This window comes from Somniosus microcephalus, chromosome 28 (genome assembly GCF_052327205.1).
Source record: "Somniosus microcephalus isolate GS21.2 chromosome 28, FLI_Smic_1.0, whole genome shotgun sequence".
NCBI classification, from domain to species: Eukaryota; Metazoa; Chordata; class Chondrichthyes; order Squaliformes; family Somniosidae; genus Somniosus; species Somniosus microcephalus.
This window is the reverse complement of record NC_141014.1, coordinates 34,680,896-34,702,020: the sequence shown is the minus strand read 5'-3', so window position 1 is coordinate 34,702,020 and position 21,125 is coordinate 34,680,896. Positions and strand designations below refer to the sequence as shown.

General features: G+C 47.4%; 1 protein-coding gene across 1 annotated transcript in view; it reads left to right on the top strand.

Annotated features, from left to right (window-relative positions):
• Positions 1 to 21,125, top strand: part of aldh16a1 (aldehyde dehydrogenase 16 family, member A1) — a 68,680-nt gene that overhangs the window by 2,531 nt on the left and 45,024 nt on the right. The window contains exons 2-5 of the mRNA XM_085969767.1: positions 9,689 to 9,791; positions 13,453 to 13,579; positions 15,552 to 15,730; positions 19,166 to 19,243. Of these exons, the coding sequence (XP_085825893.1) occupies positions 9,689 to 9,791; positions 13,453 to 13,579; positions 15,552 to 15,730; positions 19,166 to 19,243 (487 nt within the window). The remainder of the gene's footprint in view (positions 1 to 9,688; positions 9,792 to 13,452; positions 13,580 to 15,551; positions 15,731 to 19,165; positions 19,244 to 21,125) is intronic.

Genomic DNA, 21,125 nt, shown 5'->3' with positions numbered 1-21,125 from the left:
GGGCAGGTTGAGAAAGCGGTTAAAGAAGCATACGGAATCCTGGGCTTCATAAATAGAGGCATTGAGTACAAAAGCAAGGAAGTTATGATGAACCTGTATAAAGCACTGGTTCGGCCTCAACTGGAGTATCGTGTCCAATTCTGGGCCCCGCACTTTAGGAAGGATGTGAAGGCCTTTGAGATGGTGCAGAAAAGATTTACGAGAATGGTTCCAGGGATGAGGGACTTCAGTTATGTGGATAGACTGGAGAAGCTGGGGTTGTTCTCCTTCGAGCAGAGAAGGTTGAGAGGAGATTACGAACATAAGAATTAGGAGCAGGAGTCGGCCATACGGCCCTTCGAGCCTGCTCCGCCTTTCAGTAAGATCATGGCTGATCTTCGACCTCAAATCCGCCCGATCACCATATCCCTCGATTCTGAAAGTCGGCACCTGATGGAGGTGTTCAAAATCGTGAGGAGGTCTAGACAGAGTAGATAGAGAGAGAACTGTTCCCATTGGCGGGAGGGTCGCGAACCAGAGGACACAGACTGAAGGTGATCGGCAGAAGAACCAGAGGCGACAGGAGGGAAAACTATTTTAAAACGTGGTTAGGATCTGGAATGCGCTGCCTGAGCGGGTGGTGGAGGCAGACTCAATCGTGGCTTTCAAAAGGGAGTTGGATAAGTACCTGAAGGAAAGAAATTTGCAGGGCTACGGGGACAGGGCGGGCGGGGGGGGGGGGGGGGGGGGGGAGTGGGACTAGCTGAAGTGCCCTTGCAGAGAGCCGGCACGGGCTCGATGGGCTGAATGGCCTCCTTCTGTGCTGTAACAATTCTGTGATAATTGCCGTTTGCGGAAGAGAGTTCCAAACTTCTACCACCCTTTGTGTGTAGAAGTGTTTCCTAACTTCACTCCTGAAAGGTCTGGCTCTAATTTTTAGACTCTGCCTGCCATCCCAGGTATCCCCAACCAGCGGAAATAGTTTCTCTCTATCTACCCTATCAGTTCCCCTTAATATCTTGAAAACTTCGATCAGATCACCCCATAAGCTTAAATTCTAGGGAATACAACCCTAAATTGTGTAATTGCAAAATACTGCGGATGCTGGAAATCTGAAATAACAACAGAAAATGCTGGAAATACTCAGCAGGCCAGGCAGCATCCGTGGAGAGAGAAACAGAGTTAACGTTTCAGGTCTGGGACCCTTCATCAGAACTGGAAAAAGCTGGCGATGTAACAGATATTAAGCAGGTGCAGAGACAGGGGGGTGGGGTTAGGAGGGGAGGAAGGAATTGAAAGAACATCCTGTACTTTTGTAAGAGGCAGGAAAGATAAAATGTTGCAAATGGGAATGGCAAAAATCATACTGCATGAAAAATGGGGGCAGGGATTATTACCTGAAATTGTTGAACTCAATGTTGAGTCCAGAAGGCTGTAAAGTGCCTAATCGAAAGATGAGGTGCTGTTCCTCGAGCTTACGCTGAGCTTCATTGGAACAGTGCAAATTGTGTAATCTCTCCTTGTAACTTAATCCTTGGAGCCCGGGTATCATTCTGGTAAACCTACGCTGCACTCCCTCCAAGGCCAATATATCCTTCCTGTCAGAGTTAGAGGGATGGGCAGCTTACAATGAGGCCCTGGGACCCCCTGTGTCAACCATGGCTCAGTGGGTAGCACTCTTGCCTTAGTCAGAAGATCGTGGGTTCAAGTCCCACTCCAGAGACTTGAGCACAAAAATCTAGGCTGACACTCCCAGTGCAGTACTGAGGGAGCGCAGCACTGTCGGAGGTGCCGTCTTTCGGATGAGACGTTAAACCGAGGCCCCGTCTGTTCTCTCAGCTGGACGTAAAAGATCCCACGGCCATTACTTTGTAGAAGAATTCTCCCCGGTGTTTTGGGCCAATATTTATCCCTCAATCAACATCAGATTATCTGGTCATTATCTGGTTTGTGGGAGCTTGTTGTGTGCAAATTGGCTGCTGTGTTTCCTAAATTATAACAGTGACAACACTTCAAAAAGTACTTGCTGTTGGTTGTAAAGCGCTTTGAGACATCCTGAGGTCGTGAAAGGAGGCTATAGAAATGCAAGCCTTTCTTTCTCCCCCCCCCTCCCCCCTCCCCAACCCCGGGGCAGTGCTAGAAGGAAAGCTTTGCAAAATGCGTCTTTCACCCTGTACTTGTGTGTTGAACAAGATAAGTTTGGAAAGGTTGCCAATGACTAGAACTTCATCACGCTCGTTCAGTTTTGTTTTTCAGGATTGTTCGGTCAGCAGCAGTTCAATTAATTTTGGCTCCACATACTTTCCAGTGGTTAGTCGGAAGGGGGCAGAGCACTGAAGGCCCCAGCTCCCCTCCTTCAGTCTTTATAATTGGTTAATAAGTGAACCGGTCACAAGATGATGGGAGAACTGGGGTCACTCATGATACACCCGAGATTGGATTTGCGTGCTCTGTGTAACTTGCATTATGCTGAAGCGAAATTAATACAAGGAAATATTCCACTGGCAATAACTGGTCAGTGGAGCTCTTGTTTCATGAGATTATTTTCCGTGTGTTTCAAGCTGGAATCCTGACCCCACCCCAGGAGATGGGAGGTTGTAGTCACTAGAGATCGATATATTAGCAAAATAAACATTGCTTCCTCTCCCAATTGTAATAATTTTACTTTTTATTTTAATTATTTTTCTGCCTTTGGGAGATTTAGAATGATATATCTGTATATTGTGTGTGTGTGTAAGAGATGGATAGAGAGATGGATAGAGAGATGGATAGAGAGATGGATGGATAGGGAGATGGATGAATTTTAGCTATGAGGACAGATTGGATAGGCTGGGGTTGTTTTCTTTGGAGCAGAGGAGGCTGAGGGGAGATTTAATTGAGGTGTATAAAATTATGAGGGGCTTAGATAGAGTGGATAGGAAGGACCTATTTCCCCTAGCAGAGAGGTCAATAACCAGAGGGCAGAGATTTAAAGTATTTGGTAGAAGGATTAGAGGGGAGTTGAGGAGAACTTTTTTCACCCAGAGGGTGGGTGGGGGTCTGGAGCTCACTGCCTGAAAGGGTGGTAGAGGCAGAAACCCTCATCACATTTAAAAAGTACTTGGATATGCACTTGAAGTGCCGTAACCTACAAGGCCACGGACCAAGAGCTGGAAAGTGGGATTAGGCTGGATAGCTCTTTGTCGGCCGGCACAGACACGATGGGCCGAATGGCCTCCTGTGCTGTAAATTTCTATGATTCTATTTTTATATCTATATATATATATATGCATATATATGTTATTTTAAAATATCTTGAGACTTGCTGTTGCACCTATTTCCTGTTCTGATTTAGTAATGGTTTGCTGACATTAGGAACACCTGGAGGCAACGCTGTTCCTGTTCCTTTTAGTCACACTGCAACGCTTGCTGTTCAGACCTCCCACCATTGGTGGTGCTGTAGCGCAAGTCATCCAGGTCCACCTGCCATTTTGGCTTGTTGCAACAATCACAGCTGAAAGACTCCAACAAACCGTGAGCAAGGCTGTGGGAGATTCACTGGGTAAAAGCCTTGTGTGCTCTCCCTGAAAATGTCACGCTTTCCTCACAACACCCCTATTATAAAACAATGCACTCGCTGCGAGGAACACCACCAGAGATTTGCTAATAAGTATAACAACAACAACTTGTATTTATATAGCGCCTTTAACACAATAAAACATCCCAAGGCCGCTTCACAGGAGCGTTATACGATAAAAAAAATTGACGCCGAGCCACATAAGGAGAAATTAGGGCAGGCGACCAAAAGCTTGGTCAAAGAGGTAGGTTTTAAGGAGCGTCTTAAAGGAGGAGAGAGCGAGAGGTAGAGGTGTTTAGGCGGGGAATTCCAGAGCTTCGGACCCAAGTAACATTGGCCCAGGCCAATGGTGGAGCGATTATAATCAGGGATGCTCAAGAGGGCACAATTAGAGGAGCGCAGAGATATCGGGGTGGGGTGGGGCTGGAGGAGATTACAGAGATAGGGAGGGGCGAGGCCATGGAGGGATTTGAAAACAAGGATGAAAATTTTGAAATCGAGGCGCTGCTGAACCGGAAGCCAATGTAGGTCAGCGAGCACAGGGGGTGATGGGCGAACGGGACTTGGTGCGAGTTAGAACGTGAGTTTTGGATGAGATTGTCAGCATCATCTCAAATTGAATAGAAGGGAATAATTCACTCCTATCCAATTCTGTGAAGCTTAGAATCTGCCAGCACAGAAGGGGGTTATTCTGCCCATTGTGCCTGTGCTAGCTCTGTGAAAGAGCTGTCCAATTTAGTCCCAACCCCAGCATTGTTCCTCCTAACCCTGCAAATTAGTTCTTCAAATACATGTTCAGTTACCTTTTGAAAGTCCCTACGGAATCTGCTTCCACCACCCTTTCAGGCAGTGCATTCCAGATCATCATAACCCTCTGAAGAAATTTCCTCTCTAGTTCTTTTGCCAATTATTTCAAACCTATGGCCTCTGGTTACTGACCCACTTGGCAGTGGGAATAGTTTCTCCCTACTCCCTCTATCAAAATCCCTCCTAATTTTGAATACAGGAAACTTTGGTTTATCCGGAGGTTATATGTCCGGAATACTCGATCTAATGGCAAAAATCAGAAGCCGTTTTCTATATGTTTTTTTTAGTTCTAGTTGCTTTTTTTTTCCAGTCAAGCACTGCAAGGTCTGTAGCTATAGCAACAGCTTCAGCTACAGACGCTTGCAGCTGCAGCCGACTGTTTTGAAGCTGTTGCTAAGCAACAGGGTTTGTTGATTCACACGGAGCTTCTCAGTTTCATTTGTTTAAACATTAACTCTGGTATGTCCGGCACTTTTGATGTTACGGCACCAGCTCGGTCCCGTCAGTGCCGGATATCAGAAAGTTTCCTGTACCTCCTATTAGGTCGCCCCTTAACCTTCTCTGCTTTAAGGAGAACAGTCCCAGCTTCTCCAGTCCCTCCACATAACTGAAGTAAGCTTCTATGAACGTCAGCATTGGTTCCTGTTCTTGTACAGTGTGCATTCTGTAAAATATAATACATTTTTGTGCAGCTCATTTGTCTTTGCATCAGGACATTTGTGAACCAGTCACTTATACAGCTAAAAAGAATTGGACTTGAATAGTCCTCGGACACCTGAGACTCCTTACTAATATAGTCTTTAATTAAAAAATTATTTTAGGCACATCCACGCACCCCTGGCTGGCCTCCCACCTTCCACCCTCCATAAACTTCAGCTCATCCAAAACTCGGCTGCCCCGTATCCTAACTCGCACCAAGTCCCGCTCGCCCATCACACCGGTGCTCGCTGACCTATATTGACTCCCGGTTAAGCAGTGCCTCGATTTTAAAATTCTGATCCTTGTTTTCAAATTGCGCCATGGCCTCGCCCCTTCCCTGTCTCTCTAACCTCCTCCAGCCCCACAACCAATGTTCCCTTTAAGCTGTGCCGCCGCGCAGAGCTCTGCAGCTCCCTCCCGCGCAGCCGGCTCTCACCGGCTTTTAAATAGGAAAAACAGCGCGTGCGAGGTATTTTGAATGCGCCGCGCAGCCTCTTAAAGGGGCCGCACAGCCCCTCACCCAAAAAAATTAAAGGGAACATTGCCTGCAACCGCCCCGCGATCTCTGCGTTCCTCCAATTCTGGCCTCTTGAGAATCCCTGATTTTCATCGCGCCAACATCGGCGGCCGTGCCTTCAGCTGCCGGGGCCCTAAGCTCTGGAAGTCCTTCCCTGAAGCTCACCGTCTCTCCAGCTTTCTTTCCTCCTTTAAGATGCTCCTCTTTGACCGAGCTTTTAGTCATCTGCCCTAATACCTCCTTGCGTGGCTCAGCGTCACATTGTCTTTGATAATCGCTCCTGTGAAGTGCCCTGGGACATTTTACTACATTAAAGGCGCTGTATAAATGCAAGTTGTTGCTGCATATAAATCTAGCCTCTGGCTTCGGCCGGCCTACCTACCCTCTGAGTGCCCTGTGGCTACTTGTAAAGTTTCCAGCTAAAAATTGAAATTTTAAATGTTTGCGCTCAATTTAACTTATTGAACGCTTCGCTGCAGCTTTTAAATACTTATTTCAGCTTAACTCAATTGTCAAGTTCTGGCGTGGAACTGTAAATGTTGTAAATACCAGACTGATTAGGTGTGTTTGAAGCCTCTTGGCCAGCTTTTGCCCTAATACAGTAGTTGTTTGTTGTTCAAAGGGAGATTACTAACTGAAATCTCTTGTTCCTTGAGGTCTATAAACTGATCAGCAACTTATCTTGATTTTTCTCATCCGTTTATGGTGGTTTAGAAGAGCAATCAGTGACGGTGTTTGCTGCAGATAATGCATTTTTAATTGTGTGAAAATCGCTTCCTTTTTACAGTGCCAAGAAAGCCGAATTGACCATTAGACTCGCTCAATGTCAGGGCCGATGTGTTCACATTGGGGCGATACAAACCCCTCTCATCTCTTTTGTTAGACTCTGCAATTCCCAGTTTGTATAAGGCCACAAATGAAGCTCACCGATGCTAAAGCTAGCTGCAGGTTGCATAATATGCACGAGTTAGCAAACCACCTCCAAAATTCGATAGAATCTGGAACAGTACCCATGGATTGGCGGGTAGCTAATGTTACCCCACTGTTCAAAAAAGGTGGTAGAGAGAAAACGGGGAATTACGGACCGGTAAGCCTGACATCGGTAGTGGGGAAAATGCTAGAGTCCATTATAAAAGATGTAATAGCAGAGCACTTGGAAAACAGTGACAGGATCGGACAAAGTCAACATGGATTTACAAAAGGTAAATCGTGCTTGACTAATCTACTGGAATTTTTTGAGGATGTAACCGGTAAAATAGACAAAGGAGAACCAGTGGATGTGGTGTATTTGGACTTTCAAAAGGCTTTCGATAAGGTCCCGCATAAGAGATTAGCGTGTAAAGTTAAGGCACATGGGATTGGGGGCAAGGTATTGACTTGGATAGAGAACTGGTTGGCAGACAGAAAGCAAAGAGTTGGAATAAACGGGTCTTTTTCCGAGTGGCAGGCAGTGACTAGTGGGGTACCACAGGGATCGGTCCTTGGACCCCAGCTATTCACAATATATATTAATGATCTAGACAAGGGAACCAGATGTAATATCTGCAAGTTTGCAGACGACACAAAGCTGGGTGGGCGTGTGTGCTGTGAGGAGGATGCCGAGAAACTCCAGTATGATTTGGACAGGTTGGGTGATTGGGCAGAAGCATGGCAGATGCAATATAACGTGGATAAATGCGAGGTTATCCACTGGTGTCAAAAACAAGAAGGCAGATTATTATCTGAATGGCAATAGTTCGGGAGAAGGGGAAGTGCAACGAGACCTGGGCGTCCTTGTGCACCAGTCGTTGAAGGCAAGCATGCAGGTGCAGCAGGCGGTTAAGAAGGCAAATGGTATGTTGGCCTTCGTAGCGAGAGGGTTTGAGTACAGGAACAAGAATGTCTTGCTGCAGTTGTACAGGGCCTTGGTGAGACCACACCTTGAGTATTGTGTGCAGTTTTGGTCGCCTTATCTGAGGAAGGATGTTCTTGCCATGGAGGGAGTGCAGCAAAGATTCACCAGACTGACACCTGGGATGGCAGGAATGACGTATGAGGAGAGATTGGGTCGATTGGGCTTGTACTCGCTGGAGTTTAGAAGAATGAGAGAGGATCTCATTGAAACTTATAAAATTCTAACAGGACTAGACAGACTAGATGGAGGAAGGATGTTCTCGATGGTTGGGGAGTCCAGAACCAGGGGTCACTGTCTAAGGATAAGGGGTAAGCCATTTAGGACAGAGATGAGGAGGAATTTCTTCACCCAGAGAGTGGTGAACCTGTGGAATTCTCTACCACAGAAGGCAGTAGAGGCCAATTAATTAAATATATTCAAGAAGGAGTTAGATATATTTCTTAAGGTTAAAGGGATCAAGGGATATGGGGAGAAAGCAGGGACAGGGTACTGAGTTTGGATGATCAGCCATGATCGCATTGAATGGCGGAGCAGGCTCGAGGGGCCGAATGGCCTACTCCTATCTTCTATGTTTCTGTGACCAAGGGCCAATCACAAAGCAAATTGAGACCCTATGATTAGAGAGAAAAAACTGAGTCGAAAAGGATATCTGTTCACCTTTTTTCCTCCCCTTTCAGTTCTTTGTTAAAATAGCAATCCTAGATCTTGTTCCAGGTAGCGCATTCCCACGAACTGTAGTTCCCAACTCTACCCCTGTAAATAAGAATATGTTCTTAGTTCTTCCAATGGCCCTGTGTGTAAAGGCAACATCCTGTGTGGGGGAAAAAAGAAAGACTTGCATTTATATAGCGCCTTTCATGGCCTCAGGACGTCCCAAAGCGCTTTACAGCCGATTAAGTACTTTTTGAAATAAAAACGAAAATGCTGGAACTACTCAGCAGGTCAGGCAGTATCTGTGGAGAGAGAAACAGAGTCGACGTTTCAGGTGGATGACCCTTCGTCAGAACTGGAAAAAGTTAGAGATGGACCAGATTTTAAGCAAGTGCGGGGCAGGGAAAGGGGGGAGGGGAGGAAAGAACAAAAGGGATGATGGTGCAAGGTGAAAGGAGATGGGAATGGGACAAGTAAAGAAACAAAAGATGGGTCTAGAGGAGGTGTAAATGGGAATAGCAGAATCAACAGCAACAGCTGCCATCCGAAAAAATGGGGGCCGAGGTTATGGTCTGAAGTTGTTGAACTCAGTGTCGAGCCCAGAAGGCTGTAAAGTGCCTAATCGAAAGATGAGGTGCTGTTCCTTGAACTTACGTTGAGCTTCGTTGGAACAGTGTAAAAGGCCGAGGACAGAGAGATCAGAGTGGGAGTGGGGCGGAGAATTAAAGTGACCGGAAGCTCGGGGTCATCCTTATGGACTGAACGGAGGTGTTCCGCAAAGTGGGTCACCCAATCTGCGTTTGGTCTCCCCAATGTAGAGGAGACCGCATCGTGAGCAGCGAATACAGTATACTAGATTGCAAGAAGTACAAGTAAATCGCTGTTTCACCTGTTCAAAGTACTTTTTGAAGTGTAGTCACTGTTGTAGAAAACGCAGCAGCCAATTTGCGCACAGCAAGCTCCCACAAACAACAATGTGATAATGACCAGATAATCTGTTTTAGTGATGTTGATTGAGGGACACTGGGGAGAACTTCCCTGCGCTGCTTCAAAATAGTGGCCACGGGATCTTTTATGTCCACATGAGAGCGCAGGTTTAACGTCTCGTCCGAAAGAGGGCACCTCCGACAGTGCGGCACTCCCTCAGTACTGCTACTGCAGTGTCAGCCTAGATTTTTGTGCTCAAGTCTCTGGAGTGGGACTTGAACCCACAACCTTCGGACTCAGAGGCGAGAGTGCGGCCCAGTGAGCCACAGCTGGCATTGAGCGATGCAGATCATTAAGACCCGAGTCCTCCTCTCTGGTCAGTGTTGAGTTGGCTGATTTCCCAGTGAGACGAAAGGGTCAATCCAATTAGCCTCCGGACAGGAGGGGGTGGACATCAGCCAGGTTCCCAGTACCCCCCCCCCCGATCATTATTCGGTAATTCTTGCTTGGATTTGCTTGTCAAAATGGCCACTTGGGTGAGGGCAAGCTGACGGCCATGAACTGTACCCCAGCAAGAGTTGGTGTCTAAAGATGAGGAGGGTGGATGATCGCAGGAAAGGAAAATCTCTTCTCAATAAATCCAATTTCTTTCCGCTAGGCTTGGCTGGATTATCACAAGCGGTGTTTCGGTCACTACATTGGAGGCAAGTGGGTGAAGCCCGAAAACCGGAAGTTCTATGTGACAAAAAACCCTGCTACTGGTAAGCGCATGTCTTTTCAATATAGAAGCTAACACTACTTCTCACTTGCTGCTCCTCTGTCACTGAAGACTTTGAAAACATTCAGTATCACTTCTTGTCCTCCCTTTCATCGGCCAGGTTCTGCCACGTCTGAGGGTTGTGAGGAGGTATTGGTACAGTGCACTTCCTCTTTGTGCATGGTGACGGGATTTCTTTGCTTCACAACGCTGACTGTTTTCAGTCCCACAGTTTACTGCCTTCTGGTCTTGTGTACAGCTTATGGGACTCGGACATGCATGGGGTGAAAGGGAACGATTCGCTTCCATCTGGTGTTGTGTAGCTCAAATGTGTGTTTGCATCAGTTCGTATAGATGCACAATACACAGTGGGTAAAAGGGATCTACCTCAGTGGCAGCTCCCTACTTGCACATTGCGTAAAGGGGAACAATGCACTCCTGTCTGGTACTGTTACAGCTAGTTTGTGAGTCTTGGGGCAGGATTTTCATTGGGCCGCGGAGGCGGGATTGGAGGCGTGTGGGGGGGTTAAAATCTCGAAATAGGGGGGCACGAACCCATCCCGCCCCCAACCCCCCTCCATGCCCGTTTCAAAGGAGGCGGATACCCGACCTGTGCTGGGATCCGCCTCCCCGAGGCGGGAAGGGGATTAGTGCCCATTAACTGCCTGTTAACAGGTAGTCAACAGGCAGTTTTTAGCCTAATCCCTATTTTTATTGCTGAAGTGTGGGATTCCCGACGGCTCCAAACCACGCCAAGTTAGCGAGGCAGACCGTCGGGCTGAAGGGCTTGGAGGGTTCGAGATGTCCGGTGTTCAGGTGAGTGATGGGTGCATGAGTGCAGAGGTAAGTGTGTTTGGTGTGTGTAAAGTGTTTAAAGAAGTTTTACTTACCTTTACAGCCTTCCTCCCTTCAGGTCTCGGGAGTTCCTCATCTCACCGGCACAGAAAGCAGAATGGCCGCGAGCTGTCAAAAGTTCCAGCATTCAGCTTCCTGTTCTGGAGAGATCTCTAAATCGGCCTGAGAAGAAGGAATTAACTTGGAGTACAGATTGTCAGTATTTGACAGCTTCAAACAGCTGTGAAACGCTGATATTTCATCTGTCAAAAGGTCTTGACAGATGAAATATCAATCTGTGACATCACCTTTGCCTGGTGGCCCTTAATTGGCCTGCTGAGCCCGCTGGGCGGGCTCAACAAGGTCAATCAACAAGGTCAATCAAGTGAAAATCGCATGGGTTGGCCACAACTTGATGGAGGCGGGACTACAACCCCGAAAGTTGTCGTCCCGCCTCCTACACGCCGCCTCAATGAAAATCCAGCAAGTGTCAGCTTGCGTACATCCGCAGAGCAGCATATGGTTGCTCCTCGTGATGTGACAGTAGGCAGTGAGGAATGTAGTAATCATCTGTTCTACTCTCTGGGCAAGCGAAGGAAATGGCTCATTTATGAGTCAGAAGGTTGTGAGTTCAAGCCCTACTTGGGGACTTGAGCTTATAATCTAGACCGACACATCAGCGCAGTATTGAGGGAGTGCTGCGTTGTCACAGATGCTGTCTTTCGATCATACAGGAAACTCTTTTTTTTATCCGGCACCGACGGGACCGGCGTAGTGCTGGTTGATCAAAAAGTCGGGATTACAGAGAGGTATACTTACCAAGGTACGAGAGCCCCGTACACGGCCACAGATCCAGGAGTCCCGGTTACACGGCACTTGTGCAGTAGCCCCGGTTACACGGCCACAGATCCAGGAACCCTGGTTACACGGCCACAGATCCAGGAACCCCGGTTACACGGCCACAGATCCAGGAGTCCCTGTTACACGGCCACAGGTGCAGGAGCCCTGGTTACACGGCCACAGATCCAGGAACCCCGGTTACACGGGCACAGATCCAGGAACCCCGGTTACACGGGCACAGATCCAGGAACCCCGGTTACACGGCCACAGATCCAGGAACCCCGGTTACACGGCCACAGATCCAGGAACCCCGGTTACACGGCCACAGATCCAGGAACCCCGGTTACACGGCCACAGATCCAGGAACCCCGGTTACACGGCCACAGATCCAGGAACCCCAGTTACACGGCCACAGATCCAGGAAGCCCGGTTACACGGCCACAGTAAAACTTACCTGAACCTACTCCTGAATTTTGCCGGTTAAGAGAGCGTTTCCTGTAATAGGTGCTATATAAATGTCGGTCTGCGAGTGTGGCTGATGGGTGAATGGGACAGTGCAAGTTAAGATATGGGCAGCAGAGCTTTGGATGGACTCAAATTTATGGAGGGTGGAAGATGAGAGGCCGGCCAGGATAGAATTAGAATAGTCGAGTCGGGAGGTAACTAAACCATGGATGAGGGTTTCAGCAGCAGATGGGCTGAGGCTTGGGAACAGACATCAAATCCTGTTCTTTCTGTGTGTCTTATTAACAGCGATTAAGTAAGGATTTTGAACGGAAGTGGTAGGGTAGATGGAGAGAAACCTTTTCTGCTCACGGTGGAGTTTAGGACGAAGTCCCAAAACCTTAAAATCAAAGCCAGGCCTTTCAGGAGAGATGTTAGGTAACACTTCTTCGCACAAAGGGTGATAGAAATGTAGCACACTCTCCCATGAAAAGCAGTAGATGCTAGCTCAATTCATACTTTTAAATCGGAGATTGATAGATTTTTGCTAGCCAAGGGTATTGAGGGATATGGGCCAAAGGCGGGTATATGGAGTTAGGTCGCAGATCAGCCATGATCTCGTTGAATGGCAGAACAGGCTCGAGGGGCTGAATGGCCTCCTCCTGTTCCTATGTGTTTGTGCTAATCTTGCCTGACGGTTTCAATGAAGCTCATTTCTGGGGCTTAACAGCTCTGCATCGAGTGCGCGTTTCCAGCTTGCTCTCTATTCAAACACTTTCAGTCTGCTGCCTCCACCTGGTGGCAGAATGGAATTATAAAATTCTAACAGGACTGGACAGACTAGATGCAGGAAGGATGTTCCCGATGGCAGGGGAGTCCAGAACCAGGGGTCACAGTCTAAGGATAAGGGATAAGCCATTTAGGACTGAGATGAGGAGGAATTTCTTCACCCAGAGAGTGGTGAACCTGTGGAATTCTCTACCACACAAGGCAGTTGAGGCCAATTCATTAAATATATTCAAGAAGGAGTTAGATATATTTCTTAAGGCTAAAGGGATCAAGGGATATGGAGAGAAAGCAGGGACAGGGTACTGAATTTGGATGATCAGCCATGATCTCATTAAATGGCGGAGCAGGCTCGAGGGGCCGAATGGCCTACTCCTGCTCCTATCTTCTAGGTTTCTATAAGGGATGACACTAACTTGTAAATGCAGTCTTAACACAGAAGTCGACCTCCTCCCAGTGCCAAATTATCCTAGAGCATTTGAAGGAGGTTCCTTGGGAACATAGCCATCTGAGTATTATAAAGTCCTTCACTTTTCTCCTCACTGAGATGGTAGCTCCTTGATGATCAAACAGCTAATTGGAATGAATGATGCCTTTTAGAAAGAAAGAACAAGAACTTACATTTATATAGCGCCACAGATAAGCCATGATCTCATTGAATGGCGGAACAGGCTCGAGGGGCTGAATGGCCGCCTCCTGTTGCTATGTTCCTACCCAACTGAAGCGTCAGCTTTTATTGAAAAATGTTTTATTTCCCCCAGGGGCAACTCTGGCCACCACCATCGAGGGCGAGGAAGAGGATGTAGAACTGGCGGTAAAAGCCGCAAAGAAGGCTTTTGAGACTTGGAGCAAGCTGCCGTGTCATGTGAGAGCGAGGCACCTGTACAGGTACTGTATGATGCTCTACGCCTTGTTTCAGTAGATAATTCAATCGCAGTGTGGGATGTGGATTTGAATTTAGTCCAGACTGGTGGATTACAAATTCCCCAGTCTTGCAGTGGGCTTGTGACCATAGCACACAATTGGCACTAAATTTTGCCGCATTTGGAAATTCTGATCTGTGCAGCAGCAGTGACTCCGTTCAATCTATTTATTAGCAAAGTGTTTATCCAGCTCCTTTTGGAAGGAGTTGATCAGCATTCTGGGAATTGGTTCTGCTTTCTTTGCAAGGGATTTTTCTAACTTTCAGCCTTATTTGAACATTGTCTTAAGTCACTTTCTCAGCTTAATTTGTGTTTCCGCCGTATTTTCATGAGCATGCCTTTTGCCTTTGTTTTTTTAAATTTATTCATGGGATGTGGGCGTTGCTGGCAAGGCCAGCATTTATTGCCCATTCCTAGTTGCCCTTGAGAAGGTGGTGGTGAGCCGCCGCCTTGAACCGCTTTAGTCCGTGTGGTGAAGGTGCTCCCACAGCGGTCGGAGGGAGTTTCAGGAATTTGACCCAGCGATGATGAAGGATCGGCCAATATACTTCTAAGTCAGGATGGTGTGCAACTTGGAGGGGAACTTGGAGGTGGTGGTGTTCCCATGTGCCTGCTGCCCTTGTCCTTCCAGGTGGAAGAGGTCGCGGGTTTGGGAGGTGCTGCCGAAGAAGCCTTGGCGAGTTGCTGCACTGCATCTTGTAGATGGTGCACACTGCAGCCACACTGGGCGGGTTGGAAGAGAAGTTGAATTATTTAAAACATGTCTGTGCTCAGCCATTTTACAAAGTCCCAGTCGTACAATTGGCTTTCGATCCTGGATGGATAGTGAGCCTTAATCGAGCTAATCAGTCAAATAGATACCAACTGACCGATGAAGATGATGTAGGCTTTGTACTGTAGCCTTGTCATAATCAGCTGTTGGGGAGAGTAGAGTTTGGATGTTGGAGCCACATGTACATTGTGCTAAATCACTGACTGAACTTGTGATCCCATGGCTGTGTACCACCATCGCAGGTGCAGTCAACAGTTACAGTAAGCTTGTACCCAGCATTGCAAGTACATTTGGCAGATACTGTACCGGAGATGCTGTGGTCGATCACAGAGTTCCAGCCGCCACCCCAACATTCAATCCCAAATACACTCCCCAGCAGTGCAAATGTAGGATGTGTGTTGAAAATATAATGCAAATACTTTAGGGGACATAACCTGTTACATCCATTCATTTGCGATATTGATGCGTAGAATGAGGCTGCAGCGTCCATAATAGCGCTGAAGTACTTGACTTCTACCATTTGAGATCCTTGCTGATAAATGCATAGTTCATAATGGGTACAGCAACATTTCAATTTACTCTACGGGTGCTACAGTATTTACACTTTTAAAAAATAAGTTTGGCTGGAACCATTGATAGAATCATAAAAATTTACGACACATAAGGAGGCCACCTGTGTCTGCCAGATGAAGAAAAAGTGCCGGCCAAAAAAAAACAGCCAGCCTAAGCCCACTTTCCAGCTCTTGGTCTGTAGCCCTGTAGGTTACGGCACTTCAAGTGCATATCCAAATACTTCCTAAATGTGATGAGGGTTTCTTCCTCTACCACCCTTTCAGGCAGTGAGTTCCAGACCCCCACCACCCTCTGGGTGAAGAAAGTTCTCCTCAACTCCCCTCTAAACCTCCGACCAGTTACTTTAAATCTATGCCCCCTGGTTACTGACCTCCTCTGCTAAGGGAAATAGGTCCTTCCTATCCACTCTATCTAGGCCCCTCATAATTTCCTGTACCTTCCCAGTAGAATTGCAAAATATCCAACGCCTCTCATCACATTGTGAGTATCAGACTTGCAGAGACTTTATTGCATGGGGCTGTTTGAGATCAATATTTGGGAAGGATGGAGATGTGCCTGCTGTACTGGTCACTGTGGTGTTTTGTTTGCGCAGTATTGCCAGAAACGTTCAGAAGCATCAGAGACTGTTGAGTGTGCTGGAGACCTTAGACAATGGGAAGCCAATCCGTGAGTCACGAGACTGCGACATCCCGCTGGTAGTGCGACACTTCTATCACCATGCCGGCTGGGCACAGCTAATGGATGTCGAAATGAAGGACTGGAAGCCAGTAGGTCAGTATGAGCTCAGCTATGGAGACAGAAACCACTTCGAAAAGAAAATTTTCAAGGGGTGGCATCCTCGCCTCTGAGTCAGAAGGTTGTGGGTTCAAGTCCCCACTCCAGAGACTTGGGCACATAATCTGGGCTGACACTCCCAGCGCGGTGCTGAGGGAGTGCTGCACTGTCGGAGGTGGCGTCTTTCGGATGAGACGTTAAACCGAGGCCCCGTCTGCTCTCTCAGGCGGACGTAAAAGATCCAATGGCACTATTTCGATAAAAGAGCAGGAGAGTTCTCCCCGGTGTCCTGGCCAATATTTATCCCTCAATCAACATCATTAAAACAGATGATCTGGTCATTATCACATTGCTGTTTGTGGGAGCTTGCTGTGCACGAATTGGCTGCTGCGTTTCCTACATTACAACAGTGACTACACTTCAAAAAGTACTTCATTGGCTGTAAAGCTCTTTGCGACGTCTGGAGGCCGTGAAAGGCGCTGTATAAATGTAAGTTCATTGTTCTTTCTAAAATGCATCATTCATTCCAATTAGCTGTTTGATCATCAAGGAGCTACCATCTCAGTGAGGAGAAACGTGCAGGGCTTTATAATACTCAGATGGCTATGTTCCCAAGGAACTTCCTTCAAATGCTCTAGGATAATTTATACAAATTGACTCCTGGCACTGGGAGGAGGTCGACTTCTGTGTTAAGACTGCATTTACAAGTTAGTGTCGTCCCTTATTATTCCATTCTGCCACCAGGCGGAGGCAGCAGACTGAAAGTGTTTGAATAGAGAGCAAGCTGGAAACGCGCACTCGATGCAGAGCTGTTAAGCCCCAGAAATGAGCTTCATTGAAACTGTCAGGCAAGATTAGCACAAACACATAGGAACAGGAGGAGGGCATTTAGCCCCTCGAGCCTGTTCCGCCATTCAATGAGATCATGGCTGATCTGCGACCTAACTCCATCTAACCGCCTTTGGCCCATATCCCTGAATACCCTTGGTTAACAATAACCTATCAATCTCAGATTTAAAACTAACAATTGATCCAGCACCAATTGCCGTTTGCGGAAGGGAGTTCCAGACACCTACCACCCTTTGTGTGTAGAAGTGTTTCCTAACTTCACTCCTGAAAGGTCTGGCTCTAATTTTTTGACTCTGTCCACTAGTCCTAGACTCCTCAACCAGCGGAAATGGTTTCTCTCTCTCTCTCCCCTATCTGTTCTCTTTAATATCTTGAAAACTTCGATCAAATCAGCCAAAACCCTCATCCGTTCCTCACCCCACACACACGAAATGGGTGAAACCATTTTTATTCTTTGTCTACTGCAGTCTGCGGTTAACTGGTGCAGAAAATTAAGCTGTGAAAAGCGCTGAATGCTGGAACACAGATGAAGGTAAAGTTTTCAATGTAATGGTGCGAGCAGAACAGGAACGGAATTGACATTTGTGATTTGGTTGGTTCAGGAGAGGCTGAAGCAGAGGCACAGCCTAACGGGCGAGCAACTACCAACGGTGGTTTTATTGGTTTATTTGCTAAATTTCTCCTCCCCCCCCCCCCCCCCCCCCCCCCGCCCCGAAAATCAGAAGGCACTGACTTTTGTTCCGGTGCAGTGCCATTACCAGCGGCCCTACACTACCTCATCCAGGTGGCCATTCTTCATGCATGTGCCTAGGCAGTAGTTGTCGTCAGGCAGTTTCATTACGAGGGGAAAGGGGCACCACAGCCAAGCTGGATTGTGGGCCGCCCCCCACCCCGCCCCTAAATTTTCACTTTCCACATAAGCACCCAGCGTCTGCACCAAACACTCCCAGGGCAGGTACAGCACGGGTTAGATACAGAGTAAAGCTCCCTCTACACTGTCCCATCAAACACTCCCAGGGCAGGTACTGCACAGGTTAGATACAGAGTAAAGCTCCCTCTACACTGTCCCATCAAACACTCCCAGGGCAAGTACAGCACGGGTTAGATACAGAGTAAAGCTCCCTCTACACTGTCCCATCAAACACTCCCAGGGCAGGTACAGCACGGGGTTAGATACAGAGTAAAGCTCCCTCTACACTGTCCCATCAAACACTCCCAGGGCAGGTACAGCACGGGGTTAGATACAGAGTAAAGCTCCCTCTACACTGTCCCATCAAACACTGCCAGGGCAGGTACAGCACGGGTTAGATACAGAGTAAAGCTCCCTCTACACTGTCCCATCAAACACTCCCAGGGCAGGTACAGCACGGGGTTAGATACAGAGTAAAGCTCCCTCTACACTGTCCCATCAACCACTCCCAGGGCAGGTACAGCACGGGTTAGATACAGAGTAAAGCTCCCTCTACACTGTCCCATCAAACACTGCCAGGGCAGGTACAGCACGGGTTAGATACAGAGTAAAGCTCCCTCTACACTGTCCCATCAAACACTCCCAGGACAGGTACAGCACGGGTTAGATACAGAGTAAAGCTCCCTCTACACTGTCCCATCAAACACTGCCAGGGCAGGTACAGCACGGGTTAGATACAGAGTAAAGCTCCCTCTACACTGTCCCATCAAACACTCCCAGGGCAGGTACAGCACGGGTTAGATACAGAGTAAAGCTCCCTCTACACTGTCCCATCAAACACTCCCAGCGCAGGTACAGCACGGGTTAGATACAGAGTAAAGCTCCCTCTACACTGTCCCATCAAACACTCCCAGGGCAGGTACAGCACCGGTTAGATACAGAGTAAAACTCCGTCTACACTGTCCCATTAAACGCTCCCAGGGCAGGTACAGCACGGGTTAGATACAGAGTAAAGCTCCCTCTACACTGTCCCATCAAACACTCCCAGGGCAGGTACAGCACGGGTTAGATACAGAGTAAAGCTCCCTCTACACTGTCCCATCAAACACTCCCAGGGCAGGCACAGCACGGGTTAGATACAGAGTAAAACTCCGTCTACATTGCCTCATCAAGCACACTTGGATCACATAGCATAGCTAGTTTTCTGCAGTCAGCCCAACTTCAGAAGAGCATGCCTACTGTACCAGTGCGATCTTTTCCATTTCCCACACTAAACCTCCCTCGTGGCACCTCTGAGTGATGCTGAAAACCTAGTGCCAGATTTAGCTGAACATGGGACATTTTTGTGCCATGTACGAGGAGTTGGGACTGCTCCAAACTCATTGCCCATTTAACAACCGAGGTAGCCTTCATCATGTAAAAACGTCTTGCGTTCTAGATGAGGGGACTCTTGCAGCCAGCAGAGAGACCAGATTCTCCTCTTGTGCTTGATTCTAATCCACTGTGCCATTTTAAATCAATCGTCTGTACACACTAAGGTTCATTAAACATGTCCGAAAATGCGAGCTATAGGTAAAATGTCACGATTCTGAATAGAGGGATGTTCATATTTTTTTTTGCTGCATCCTGATTATGTTTTGCCATTAAATGCATTTCCCCTCCTCTCTATCCAGGTGTTGTCGCAGCAATCGTTCCCTGGAACTTCCCTTTGATGTTGCTGACCTGGAAAATTTGTCCAGCTCTAGCTATGGGTAAGGCATTGGCATTTTCACAGTAAAACTAAATCTGAAGAATGAAATGAGAATGGACCAGTCTATGGTGCTCATGAATTGTCAGCTTCACCTGGCATAAAATATTCAGCAGCTATGTCAAGCTAAAACTGAACATAAGAAATAGGAGTAGGTCATACGGCCCCTTGAGCCTGCTCCGCCATTCTGTAAGATCATGGCTGATCTTCGACCTCAACTCCACTTTCTCGTCTTATCCTCCCTTACTGCCTATCGATCTCAGTCCTGAAGATACTCGACGACTGAGCATCTACAATCCTCTGGGGCAGAGAATCCTAAAGATTCAGAACCCTCTGAGTGAAGAAATTTCCCCTCATCTCAGTCCTAAATGGCCAAGCCCCTTGCAGCTTTGAGCACCATTGGTCATCGATGTACAAGAGAGACAGTCAAGCCTTGGCGGCGGTGTAGAGAGGAGCTGGCAGACTGATCCCTAATGCCAGAGGGCTGAATTATGAGGAAAGACTGAAGAAACTTGGTCTATTTATCCCTGAAAGGTGGTGACTAAGAGGGGAAGTCGTAGAGGTATTTAAGATAATAAATGGGCTAGAAAAAATAAATCTGCAGCACTACTTCAAGCTTTGCTACCTCTAGACTTGACTATTCCAACGCACTCCTGGCCGGTCTCCCACGTTCTACCCTATGTAAACTTGAGGTCACCTAAAACTCTGCTGCCCGTGTTCTAACTCGCAGCAAGTCCCGTTCGCCCGTCTCCCCCTGTGCTCGCTGACCTACATTGGCTCCCGGTTCAGCAACGCCTCGATTTTAAAAGTTCTCATCCTCGTTTTCAAATCCCTCCATGGCCTCGCCCCTCCCTATCCCTGTAACCTCCTCCATCCCCACAACCCCTCCGAGATCTCTGCGCTCTAATTCTGGCCTCTTGCGCATCCCCGATTTTAATCGCTCCTCCATCGGCGGCTGTGCCTTCAGCTGCCTGGGCCCCTAAGCTCTAGAATTCCCTCCCTAAACCTCTCCGCCTCTCTACATCTCTTTCCTCCTTTTAAGACGCTCCTTAAAACCTACCTCTTTGACCAAGCTTTTGGTCACCTGCCCTAATATCTCCTTATGTGGCTTGGTGTCAAATTTTATTTTATAATGCAAGCTGTTGAATCAAGACAGTAGGACAAGTGAGCAAATCACTCAGCAACAAGACAAACAGGGACCTACTGTATATTATTCAGGAAAAGCCACTGATTTCATTCAGACCAGAGCTGTTTTCTTGCCTGTAGAGTACAATCTGATACAAAACTAGGTGGGAATGTAAATTGTGAGGAGGATGCAAGGAGGCAAGGAGATATAGATAGGCTAAGTGAGTGGGCAAGAACATGGCAAATGGAATATAATGTGGAGAAATGTGAAGTTATCCACTTTGGTAGGAAAAATAGAAAAGCAGAGTATTTTTTAAATGGTGAGAGATTGGGAAATGTTGGTGTTCAGAGGGACGTGGGTGTCCTTGTACACGAATCACTGAAAGTTAACATGCAGGTACAGCAAGCAATTAGGAAAGCAAATGGTATGTTGGCCTCTATTACAAGAGGATTTGAGTATAAGAGTAAAGACGTCTTACTGCAATTATATAGGGCCCTGGTGAGACCACACCTGGAGTATTGTGTACAGTTTTGGTCTCCTTACCTAAGGAAGGATATACTTGCCATAGAGGGAGTGCAGCGAAGGTTCACCAGACTGATTCCTGGGATGGGGGGATTGTCCTATGAGGAGAGATTGAGTAGACTAGGCCTATATTCTCTAGAGTTTAGAAGAATAAAAGGTGATCTCATTGAAACATACAAAATTCTTACAGGGCTTGACAGGGTAGATGTAAGGAGGATGTTTCCCCTGGCTGGGGAGT